Source organism: Talpa europaea, assembly GCF_964194135.1.
Source record: "Talpa europaea genome assembly, chromosome: 6".
Classification (NCBI taxonomy): Eukaryota; Metazoa; Chordata; class Mammalia; order Eulipotyphla; family Talpidae; genus Talpa; species Talpa europaea.
Window position 1 is genome coordinate 127151879 of NC_140072.1, and position 13325 is coordinate 127165203.

Sequence of the window (13325 nt, forward strand, 5' to 3'; positions counted from 1 at the left end):
TTTGGTAGCGTAGGGATAGGATTTTACCTTGGTTTGAAAGGAGAATCACTTCCTTTTTCTACCTGGTACATCAGCAAGTCTGTGGACATGTGCATATTCTTAACATTTCCCAACAAACTTATAATACTCCTTGAATTTTAACAGTATCTATTAATTCATTTAAAGAACTGAGTCTCTCTTTCTGACCTAGACCATTCCTTAAAGATCTAAGTTAAGTTTTCTTGGGAGAGTTTGGGGTACAGGTAGCAGATGGTGAGTGTTAAGGAGGGCAAGCTAAATTCAATAAAAGGACCATTTTATGTATTCTCGGGTGTATTTGTTTCTCAAATCCTAATTGAGTGCCAATTACAAGTAAGACCTTTTTCAAGGGGCTGGAATAATCAAATTCAACAAATAAAACAGGAACTCTGGGTTTTCAAGCTACTGGTCTTTTTAAGTGTACCAAGGTCACTATTTTAAGTGTAATGAGACCTGAGCTTTGATTGATTTAGGAAAGTTGTATAAAGAAGCCAATTGTCAATCTATAGGCATAAATTATAATGCAAGCTCTATTTACATTAAAATATATTATAAAAATTAATTTAATTGAAGTCATATTATTTTAAGAAATAATAGTCAGACCTAGAATTTTAAGTATGCCTGAGATTAAACAGTTTAAAGACATGGTTTCTGGACTTGAGTATTCTTCACAGGCTTTCTACCAACTTTTATTTCTTACCCAATTATTTGCTTTTATAAATATAAAATCTAAAGGACCTCAACTCCATAGGGCCTTAGACAGGAGACTGGTGAGGGAGATCTATTTTTATATAAGTTCATAATATGTTTCTAGAACAATGTTATATAAAAGTGTCAATATATTTATAAATAACAAATTGTAGATTTGAAGTGATACTCCCGGGATACTGCCAGATTTGCAAGACCTGAGTTAGTCCATAAAGGATATTGTCCATCAACTTGGAAAAGCAGAGCCTACTCTGTTCATGTCCCTGCACAGAAGTGACTTCTTCAAATTCTCCTAATTCTTTGTCCAGCCTCTGGGAGTGCCAGGGCTGACTATTCCCTCTGGGTGGGGTGACTCTTGCCTGAACCTGGACACATGCAGGCCCTACTTCCACTTCCTCTCATCGGACTGCACTCTACACTCAGAGCTTGCTTTCCCCTATAAGCACCTGGTGAGTACACATCACACATCTGGAGGCACGCATGTGCAGGCACATGTGGAGTTGACCAGATGTTTTAAATTTCTCAAGTACTTGCACCTGCAGCATCATGACTAGGCTTGACTAGGCTGATTGTGTCTCACCAGAGAGCCACTCCTATCTGTCCCTTCTTGGGACACAGGAGCTCTCCGACCGTGTCTGCAGCTTGTGACTCATGGATATCTCAAGGGCCTGGGTGGGATCTGCTGCCCTGGCAGAGGCGTGCTCAAGTGTGTTGACAGCTGTGGTGCTCCTGGTGGGTTGAGGTCTAGAAGCTGATAAACCCTTCAGCCACATACACTTGGCCAAAAAGGTTTGGGCTCCTCTTGTTTTGACCTAAGATGTGCAGTGGTGACAGGTGACCTATGACACGGACCCTCATTCCACTATAGACTCATCGTTTGCTGCCACCCTCCTGCCTTCAATGTGCTGGGACGTGCAAGTCATGCGCTGGCCTGGTATCAGCAGGAGTTACCAACTAGAAGGTGGAAGATTAGGCAGGATAAGTCCAGGTATGATGTGCACAGGGAGAGACGGTACCTGGAGAGTGGTGTGTGGACACTTAGACCTTAATTGAGAGGTCAAGCCTTGCCAAACGTGGGTTCCTATTGCCATATCATTGGAATTTTCCAGAGAAGCACATTTAATTTTTTTGATGAGAGCTCCCACTTTTTGATGGTGGCATTATTTTAAATTATTGAAAGACCAACAAAACACATGTGTGTGCCCAATCAGACCCCAAAATTGCCATTTCATGTTTGACAACCTTAATTACAAAAGCTGACTTCATTCTTCCGTATATTCTTTATGTAAGTTCATTAAATACCTTTGAGGGCATGTGGGGCTCCCTCTCCCCCCAACCCCTGGTGGTGGGGAAGGAAAGAAGCTAACTTTGGTGACTCGGTGATTTATATTCCTGGGGTGATCAGACAATGCAGCACATGTCTCCCTAGAGCAGAAAAATACAAGATAAACATGATTGTAAACTCTGGTAAGGAAATGGGCTTTTCCGTATGCTTTTCCTACGAAGCTCAAATCTCACTAGTGTCTTTAGGGTCCCTAGCAGGCTTGGCTTGAAGTTAATCAGAGCCCAGTGCAGGCTGTGTTCCATGCTGGAGCATAGCACATGCAATCACAGCTACCAGGGCTTCTGTTCGTGTAAGTGGGTAGATGACGATTTTGTAGGAAAGTACTTTTCATATTGCTCGAAATTGTATAAACTATCTTTTTCTTTAAAACCTTTGTCCATGTTTGTGACATAATATGCAAGAGCTATAAAATATCAGAGGGTAATTATTGTTTTGATGGTTCTTAGCGTGTTTTGTTGTCCTGACAACTTCCTCACACTTGGTCAGTGTGTATGTTGTCCGCTGAGATGACAAAGAAGTCAATTCTCATCCTTTAGGACCTCCCTGGTGGCGCAGGGGTTAAAGACAGTGCTATCAAGCTATTGCCAGCCACTGCAGCATGAGTTTGATCCCGATTGGCCAGGGAGCTAATCCACATGGTGCAGTGGACCTCTCCTGTTTCTCCCCACTACTCCCCTCAACAGTGTATTTCAGTAGACCTGCCAGTTCTGCTCCCCACTCTCTCTGGTGAATCCTCTCACCCCCCACACCTCTGGCTTGCACCCAGTTCTTGTACGCACAAATAAATACATCTTTAAAAATAATCCTCATCCTTTAAATTTCTAAGACAATTAAAACACAATGCAGAGACAGTAGCCTTGCAGCTAGGCTTTTGATTAATAAAAAGTAGGAGTGTTTTGAAAGAGGTAGGGAGCTTCTGAGTTCCCAGGAATCTCATATCCAAAGAAGGGATGCTCTGTTGTGTCTACAGTGAGCCATCAATTAGAAAGATTGCAAAATAATGAAGCAAGAGCCATTTCCTAAATAAAGATGCTGGGTGAGGGGGATGTGAAAGCTGGAGGAAGCTGTTAGATGTTGGCTTGTCCCTGTGTCCTCTCTCTGGACCCTGGTAGGATTAGGGTCTCTCTGAAGACAATGGCATATGTATTTTTTCTGCTAGTACTTGTAATACAATGGAATGGGAGCGGTGAAACCGAATGAGGGTTAGGGAGAGGAGCCCAGCCTTCCCTGCACAAACAAAGGGGCAGAGATACATTGTGGGAAAGAAAGCTACCACTATTGGTGGTTTCTGCACCCTGATAGATGTGCAAGAGTTCTTGGTGAGAAGAGGGATATTATGGCCAAGGATGTATAGTAGGACATGGAGTCAGACTGGAAAAAGACCTAATTGTGCCTCAGAGAATGCCAGCCAAGAAAGGAATAAATGGCCAACAACTTTATGGCCTGTTTCACCAATGTGTCTAAGTCTTACCATCCCCGTGTGGAGAATATGAATCCTCCCTTGGGGAAGAGGATGTCTGAGAAAAATATAATGTGACTAAATTTATCTTGAATTGACATGATTAAATTTTCTACTGCTGAGTACAAGAAAGATTTAAAATAGAAATTTCATTCCATTGTTGGAAATAAAGGAAGTTCATTCCTTACACCTGAGTTTGTGGCCTGTGAAAATTTATAGCCATTACATAAATATAAACATTTCCACTGGTGCTGCTACCAATTGCAGCGGACGATAATCTGCATGATGGCTGGCCAATCCTTTAAGGCAACTTGAATAGGAATTTGTTTTACATTTTATCCCCTCAATTCCTGCCGCTCCCTCCCTGAACAAAAACAGAAAATAAAACAAAAACTTTATAGATATTTTCTTACCAAAGTCCAAAGACTTCTTACAATGAATATTTCAATTCAATTCAATGGTGTGATGCCCCATATTTCTGTTGAATGGTGAAATATGTGTGATTCATTAAGCTCTCATTCATTATGAAAATAGACTAGCAAATTATATTCTTTGTAAGGGAAAGCATTATGGAAGTAATTTGCAAAATACTTTAAGCCTTTTCATGATCTTTCTAAAGGAAAAGCCAAACAGTTTTAAACACTTTGCCAGGTCATTATCATTTTAAAATCTTAGATCTTACTTTTCATTAGTTATTTTGTGAAATATCTCTTGCACAAATATCTAAACATGGTTATACTTTGCACAGCACAAACTACCTTTTATGTGTGCCCAGGAGATTCATGCTTCAACTGTGTTTTCCTGAAGCTGGAAATAAAGATGAAATTCTAGTTTCTTAAGTACTGTGTACCAATGGTCGTTTCTTTTCCTCTCCAATTGGTGGAGGCCAGTCTTGCCCTTCAAGATGGTAACAGTATATTTCATCTCTTCAATTTTTATACTAAGTCATCATTTTAAATTTGAAAAAGCAACAAAGAAGCCAAAAAATCAGTTATCTGCCTGAATCAAGGTAGACGTCAGAGTAGAGGTGGTAGAGTCTCTGCCACGCAAACTCACAATACTACTCATTAACACCAACAGGCCAGGACATGTTTGTTTCCCAGGAAAAATAGAGCCCTATTCATTATTCATAGAGGTTCTCCCATACAGTAAAGACATTCATTCTTTAATGGCTCTATGACTCGGGTGTTGTGAAGCCCGAAGATGTTATTTTTGGAAGATAGTTTACCAATTAAAAGCAAACAGCCCAGGATTGCTTAGTAATGTCCTCAACATTGATTGGCTATGATTGCAAATGAACAACAGGAGAAAACTGAAGGCACATTGCAGTCTGTTTCTCTGCTGGCTTCAAACACCTCCCTGGAAACAGATCATTAGTGGAGAAAACCTCCATCTTCCAAGCTCAGACATTACATTTGCTTTTCTCCAAGCAACTTTAAAGATGCACTAGGTTTACTCTATCACAGTCATTTAATTATTTCCCCTGCAATGTAATCAAATGTGCAAAGTAATATAAGGCAAATGTTAAGCAATCGGTGCTTGGAAGTGACAAGACCATATTCTTCAATTAAAAAATGATCATGTTTTATTTGAAATTAAATATATTCTACCTCTTAGTAACTGATCAAGAATGGAGGAGGTTGGCCTTAAATTTTAAATATAAATTCAGTGGAATTAAGTTCATTTAGATTGTGACTCACCAGTAAGCAATGCATATCAAGATCAATGCTATTTTCTGAAAGATAGATAAAAAATTATTGCTAGCTTGCTATATGGGCTGTGAGCCTAGAAATTTCTCTTTCCTTAGCACATCTTTTAAAATGTGGCACAAATGGATCTAGCATAGCCATAGACTGGTTAGGAAACTGCTTTCTGTGGGGGATGAGAGTACCTTTGTGACCACCTCAAGAAAAACAAAGCAAAATAACACATGCATAAAAGTTAATGAAAATATTGATATTGACAGAATAAGTTACAGGAGTTGTCCAGCTATGTTGAGAAACTATTTTCCTGAATTAGCAGGGAGCACAATTTGTTATTCACTTTTTGTACTTATTATTCAAAGTAATGGCTCAGTTGAGGAAGCACAGTTTCTTTGTATTTCTAATGTCTGTTGTATTCATTCCAAACTTGAAATGAATGGTAGAGTGAGAAAGACTACATAGTAAGAACAAGTATTGAGAACATTATTTTTGTAACTTATGTAAGAGATGGCATTCATTTTATAAGGAATCAGTTATTTTTTTATAGGAATTACCATGGTGTCTTCAAATGAAATCACTACAAACCATGATCATAACCCGAGAAAAGATAAAGTAAAATGCATCTGTGACATTAAGGGTAAGTTTTAGGGCTGATAGTACGTACCTGGTTCCATTAGAACTTTGAGGTTTTCTTTGTCGAGTTATATGGTAAGACAGACAGGCTGTTTTCTCCTACCTCTTTCCCATGACCACGTTTTCATATGGTTTCTAGCTGGGATATGTGTGACTTTAGACACTGAATAGAAAAAGCTAATGGGAAGGCTTAGCCTCCAGAAAATTGCCTCTAACCCCTCCATCAGCTTTTCACAGAAAAAATAATACTGCTTTAAGGTGTGATACTCAAGAAAGAGGTTTTATTGACTCGTATGTACCAGCAGATGAAAGAGAATCCCTTAAATTTTTTTTTTTTACTTCTTTTTTATTTTCACTAGCATCTATGTTATCTCATGATATAATGGAATACATTTAATTAATGTTGAAGTTACTGGAAAACTGCCCAAATTAAAAAATTTGAACACGTTGATTATTAAATATTGGAATATTCAGATTGTCTCCTGTTATTAAAAATAATTTCACATCAAAGTATAATCATAAATCAAAAGATTTAATCACATTACTGTCTTTGGATTTCTTCTGATTCGAATCAATCCAATAAATTTTGTAATTTATCTAAGCTTTTTAATGTTTTCATCTTCTCATGTGGAGACATTAGGATAAAAAAGAACTTAATCAGAAAATCATTCAATTGTTCTTTGAGAGCAGGGTTGTTCTATGCTGAAATTCTAAAAATATGTAATGCTAAAAAAGCAGGGGACCGTATGTAGTAACATAGTTAAAAACAGCAATATTTTATGGACTTACCATCTTTTAGAAAACCAAGTGTCATACTCCTTATTTAATGTTGAAATAATTAATGACAGTTAATTAACCCAGGGCTTTTAAAATCTGAGAAATCATTTCACTAGAGTGTTAAGATGGTCCATTTATGAATGTCAGCAACATGAGAAGAGCTGTTCCCTACTGACTAAGCCCGTATTGTCATCCATTTGCCTTAAGAAATGTCATTGTTTATGGTGCCAGATGATCTGAAAACTACCTGAGGTTTCATTCATCTTTCACAAAAGCAAAGGAACTGGGGTAACGACTGTCAAGATGTAGGGTCCCAATAACCCAGGTATGTCAAATTACAGCTACTCAAGCTTCATCTCTCATAACATTAATATCTGCATATAAAACAAGTAAGACAAGGTTAAATGATCTTCTTTTATGAGCTACAAAAATGCACATTTATTAATCTGCAATAGGATTTTCCTTTGTGTCTCTCTTACATTTATATACCTGATACGGAAACAGTTTCAAAACTTGAGCTTTAAATAATGACATTTTCTAAAGCATCTATTAATATTGACGCATAAAGTAAAAATAAAACTATCTTCCTTATGTGCATTATATCTCCAATGATGGTATAAAATGATGCTTTACCAGTATTACATTTGCCAAGATTGTTCCAAGGCAGAGAATGATCTTAACACCAATGATTAAAAGGAAATATTTTCTTACTTTATATTTAAATGTACTATAGTAACCTAAGACTTATTTCTAGGCATGAAACTCCCTTAGACTCAGAGGAGAGTCCTGGATCATTAATAAATATGGAAGTTTTAAAGTCATTGTAATATCTTAATGTTTATCCATACCTTCTTGATGATTAGTAGTAATATTTCAAGTAAAGAGTGGTACATAAGAATATACGAAATAATTTTATTATCTAAGTTTCTGGCATATATGAAAACAAAATGTAGAGCTCTTTCAGATCTCTTGACTAACCCCTGACATAACTATTTGACAAAAATCTCCTTAAGCAGATCACACAATTCCCTCTTCTGAAGACAAATAGCTTAGGCTTTAGTCTTAAAAAAAAATATTGCAAGACAAGAAGGATCTTGTCCCTCAGCATTTGGCTCTCCCCAAGAGATCATTAGCCATCCAGCTTGTTCTCAGCTACTAGAAGATACTGTTTTTATTGCTCTATATTGGTACTAGTTATATTCATAAAAAATAAATGTTAAATAGACTATTAGAATTTGGTTGGGTATAAACTTTGATAAGAAAATGAAACATTATTTTCACTATTTCTGGACACTATTCATCTAAGTTTACCTTTTCTTCCTCTAAAACTCAGCAAATTTCTCCTTATCCAGGCACCTGGCAGAGCTACTGTTGTTAAATTTCTGAGAGCTTTGTCATTACAAAGCCTGATTTTCAAGAGGCAGGTTAACTAAGTGATGTTGATTTGTGCCAAGATGAAATGTGAAATAGACAGCTGAAGTCCATTCTCTTGTTTTCATAAGATTTCATTTCAATGTATTTGTCCTATATACAATCTACCACAAAGAGAAAAAGCTAAAATTCATCCAGTTTCTCATTTATATATTGGTATAAATGAGAAAAGAATAATAAATTTTGTTATTTTTTATCCAAATGTTTAAAAATTTAACAACAAAAAATTTCATACCAGTTTTTTTCATAATCAGAAAAATATTAACAGCCATTTTTTTCACATATGCCAATAAATGATAAGACCCCTTTACTTTGTAGAACATAACACAAATGCTACCATTTGTATACATGTTAAAAGGATGACATATTTAACAACTTTTTCCAATTTTAAAAAAGAACTCACATTTAATGTAGAAAACTTAAAAAATGCAGATCAGCAAAATATTAAAAATCAACCCACCATATTAGATCGCATTGAACTTCAATCCCTTTCTATGTCTAGCCTCTTAGTCTTCCCACCATCCTAGAAGCTTCTGCATGAAAGCATCCCCTGGTCCCTTGGCTCCTTACTTGTAGAGTTACCACACTATAATCGCTATTCCTGCCTTTTCCATATAGGCTCCATCCATTTCACTTACAATTTCGTATGGTCTGGCATCCATACCATTACTTTATCAAATGTTTCTAAGGTTCCAGTAAGCTTCTATCTCATCACTCAAGTACCATTTCCTCTATCTTTCTTGTTCTTGATGTCTGCTATGATTAGCTTTGTGAATGAGTCTTCTAGTTTGGATTCCAAGATGCTAAATAATTTTTGTTCTTTTCGTATATTCGCAACAAATCCTGTCTCTTGCCTTTACTTCTCATAATCACTTCACATATACATTTATATTGCTTTCATTTATAACTGGAATAACTGAAAATAGCATAAAATAAAATGATATTTATGGCTTAAATAATAAGCAGTCCAGAGGTTGACATTCCCAAGTCTGGTTTGGTGATTCAAATAGGACATCAAGAATATAGGTTCTACAATGTAATATATAGAGATGTTGAATTATAATACTGTACCCTGAAACCAATTAATGTTATAAACCAACATTACGTCAATGACATTTCCCCCCCAAAATTTATTTTTAATTTATTATTATTATTATTATTATTTTTAAAGATTTATGTATTTATGCATACAAGTACCAGAGTACAGGCTAGAGGTGCAGGGGGTGAGAGGATTCACCAGAGACAGAGTGGGGAACAGAACAGGCAGATTGACTGACATACACTGCTGAGGGGAGCAGGAGAGGTCTGCTGCACCATGGGGGTTACACCCTGGCTGACCACGGATCGAACTCGTGCTGCAGAGGCTGAAGATTGCTTCACAGTGCTGCGCTTAACCCCTTGTACCACCAGGGAGCCTCCCCCCCCTAAATTTAGGTTCTTTCCATTCTTTTGTCATTGTCTGTTAACAATGTCTTACCTCCTAATCATGAGATCACAGGAGACCGAGGCAAAAATTGACCTTTTTGTTCCTATAGATCTCGCCTTTATGCAGGAAAAATACATTTCTCAGAAACTTTCTCCATACAGCTCATCGGTCAGAAATGGTTCTGATGCTTACTCCTATTTAATCAAAAAGGCTTGTGCCGAATATGATTCATCCCTGAGACCTGCTAACACAAGACAGGGGAGCACAGGAGAGCCATGGCCATGGGGTGGGCCATTGACAAGGGTGCTGGTCTTGCCTATCAACTGGCTGCTCCTCAATAGTAAGATTTTTTTGTCTCTAAAACTTAGTCTCTGAGGTCCATTCATCTTATGTTCAGAAGAGGTTGTTAGGAAAAGCAGTTGGGATGTAGAAAGTACTATATCAGTAAGAGTCTTATCTTGAGATGAGCCATATTTGTAAAAACCAAGTCATGGTAATTTATTCTATAAAGTGTACACATATGAACAATGATGTAAATATATATTTTAAAAAAACCCAAAGTGTACATATATATCTTTTTTCCATTTACTACCCTATTTTTCCTCTGATCACCCAAAAACTTTACTACTGTGTTTCCCCTACTTTCTTTTACTTCTATACACTTGCTTGCTCTGGTGTGATGATCTTCAATATTCCAGCGTTTCCCCCTGACACAACAGAGAAGCTCAAGTTCAAGTTCGTCAGCCACCCTCTCTTTCTATGTAAAACAAAGGCCAACTTCACCTTCATATGGACTCAGCTTTCTAGTCAGACATCTTCTGTGAGTTTCCGTGGCCTTCAGTGCTCACTACACTACCTCAGCTCTGCTCCATCAGTTACTCTAAGCTGGAGTGTTTGGCTCTGTCTCTTATGCCACTTCTGACAGTTCTCTGTTATCCACCAAGTGGACCAAGTAGGGGTTGAAAGCACCAATAAAGCAAGTTACTTAATTCTTTAGTGTGACTGGAGTTCACAAACCGACCCTAAATTGTTTCACCCACCCAAGAGGATTAAACAAATCGATTTATACTTGATTAAGTCATAATTCCTTCTATCTACTAGCCTTACCACAAATTCTAAGCTCATTTGATAAATGTAGGAGCTGTGTACATTCACCTAGAGTGCTGTATAGTTGTGCTGAATGCTTATTAAATATTTAATGATTTTCAAAGAATTTAAATTGCATATATTAAGTTTTTGCCCATTGTCCTGCCACAAATGTCCTCTTTATTGCATTATCTGTTATATATGACTAGGGCCAGGGTAAATGACAATAAGTCCCTGTGTAAGATGACAGGATAAACTTTGTTTACATTTACTTCCCTTCCTCTGTAGTGCATTGTATCTATCACTTGACTATGATAGTAACCGATACTTCAAGGAGATCTTGGTTAATATCATAGAAACGATGCCTTGGGTACAGCAAATCCAAACCCTACCAAACTTATCCTTTGTCCACAAAGGCACTAGAGTACAGTTTGTTCTCATCTCGATTTCAGACTTTGAGGAAAAAATAAATTCAGTGATTTGAGACTTGCCAGGTAGCACAATACCATGAAGGCAAAAACTGTGCTAAAATTATGAGGAAAAATTGGTAATGTGACTGCTGTTTTCTACAAGAAATGTTTAGCTATGAAACCGTGAAGAAGAAAATGTTACTCTGTAAATAAGACATTTGAAAAAGTACTTCTATAGCTTCAAAGCAGCTGGACTCTAAACTTGAGACTCTGTGGTTCATGAAGAGAGGAGGAATTAATTAGAGGAAGATTTTAATGTGTGGTGATGAAGAAAATGATGGTGAAAACAACCAGAATGACATATTTCTTGAGCTATTTTGTATATTAACATCCATCATCAGAAAAACATTTTCATGTGTAGCTTTACAGGTGAGTACTGTAAAAGTGGACATTAACCGATAGTTACTTGTAAATAACATGCAGACCTAAAATACATATGTCCACACAATAATTTTTTTTGGGGGGGGCTGTTTAATTTAGTCTCCTACTAACGACTAGTGTGGGAACCTTGGGTTTCAACACATACTTTTGCCTAGCAGAGTTTAGTGTATTCATTAACTCAAGAGAGTTCATGGAAATGAACAGACCTTGAATTTTCTCTTTCATCCACTTTTACAGAACTTGAGTGTAAAACAGCAAGAAGAGGGCAAATGGATTCCACATTTGAGAATTCCTCTAACTTGAAAGAAAATGTTAAATTTAATATGTGATAATATGTGGGAAGAAGGAAGACAGACTATCACCTCCCTTCCCAATGCCTTTCTTTATGCATCCCTGACAACTGCTTTTGCTTTCCCATTGCTTCCCTGTTCTGATTCTTATCCTGTTCTACGCTATTTGTAAGCATAACGATGTCTGATCCAAGTTTATGTGATATTTTAACTAAGAGGAAGAACATTTTTGAATCCAAAATTAAAATTGAAAAATAAAAACCCCCTGGTCTCTAACGCGCGCATAAATATCTGCTTAAACAAAGTTAAACAGAAATTAGACATTAATTACTACGGTGACTGAGCTCTGCTAGTCAGGGGTTCCCCAACATGTTTCTGTCCACGCTGGCTTTGTGTTCAGCAGGTCATAAATTGTTGCTCGTATTTCGAGCAACAATTGGAATTGAGGCTGTCCTTCACGTCCCCAAAAATACAGCTTAAAAAATAACTTAATAACGTAAAACACCGTCTTTCTAGATTGTTTACGTGTGCCCTTAAAGGCAGCATTTCCGATGAGGATGGAGTGAGTCTGTGAGAGCAATAAAACGTAGGAACATTTTCTTTTTCTTTTTTTTTTTTTTCTTTCCCCCTTTCACCGAGCAGAAAGAGATCCAGGCCAGGTTTTGCCTTGGACTCCGCCTCAGAATTTCGGCTGTGCGAAGAGTAGCACGTTTCCCTCTGTCCCCTCCTTTCGCCTTCCCTCCAGCCTGCAGCGTCTGTCTCCAGGATTTCGCTCTTCCTATTCCAGCAGGACTCTCACGGGCTCCCTCAGCCTGTGCGAAGCTGAGGTTTCCCCTGGATCTCGTATATCCCCAACACATACCTCCACGCACACCCACATCCCCCAGCGCCCCGCGCTCGCCCCGCCACACACGCGCGCACCCCCGCGCGCCCCAGCCGGTCCCTCTCCCCCCAGGGCGAGCCGGCGCGCGTCCCCAGCGCCGCGACACCCTCCCCGGCCGGCTCGCCGCGCCCCAGGATCCTGCGGCTCGGAGCTCGGATCGCAGCGCTGCACCCCCATGGTGTTTTTTAAAAACATTTCTTAGCCTTCTCTGTCTTTTTTTTTTTTTGCCTGCACCGTTTTCGATCTGGGGGGCTAGAGGCGCAAGGCGGCTGCTTTCCCAGCCAGCCCTGGTTGGCTTGCCATCCTCCATCTGGCTTATAAAAGTTTGCTGAGCGCAGTCCAGAGGGCTGCGCTGCTCGTCCCCTCGGCTGGCGGAAGGGGGTGACGCTGGGCAGCGGCGAGGAGCGCGCCGCGGGCTCTGGCGGGCTTTCGGCTCGAGGGGCCAGGTGAAGAGCGCACGGGCCCGGGGCTGCGCGGAGCTGGATTTGCATGCTGCACCATGCCTGCTGCGACCGGGGCTGTGATTCTCGCCCTCTCCGGGCTGCTGCTGTCCCTCCCGGCCCGCGCGGAGGTGAAGGCGCGGAGCTGCGGCGAGGTCCGCCAGGCGTACGGTGCCAAGGGCTTCAGCCTGGCGGACATTCCCTACCAGGAGATCGCAGGTAAGCGCGGGAGCGCGGCCCGGGCCGCCTGCAGCCCCCGGCGGCTCCCCGGCCCC

General features: G+C 39.3%; 1 protein-coding gene across 2 annotated transcripts in view; it reads left to right on the plus strand.

Moving 5' to 3' along the window:
- Window positions 1–12878: 12878 nt before the first annotated feature.
- GPC6 (glypican 6) overlaps window positions 12879–13325 on the plus strand; it is a gene marked incomplete at its 3' end in the record, with an annotated part of 1013029 nt that continues 1012582 nt past the window's right edge. For both annotated transcript variants that reach the window (XM_084234499.1, XM_084234500.1), the window contains exon 1: window positions 12879–13269. In XM_084234499.1, coding sequence (XP_084090625.1) covers window positions 13110–13269 — 160 coding nt within the window. In that variant the 5' untranslated portion in view covers window positions 12879–13109. The remainder of the gene's footprint in view (window positions 13270–13325) is intronic.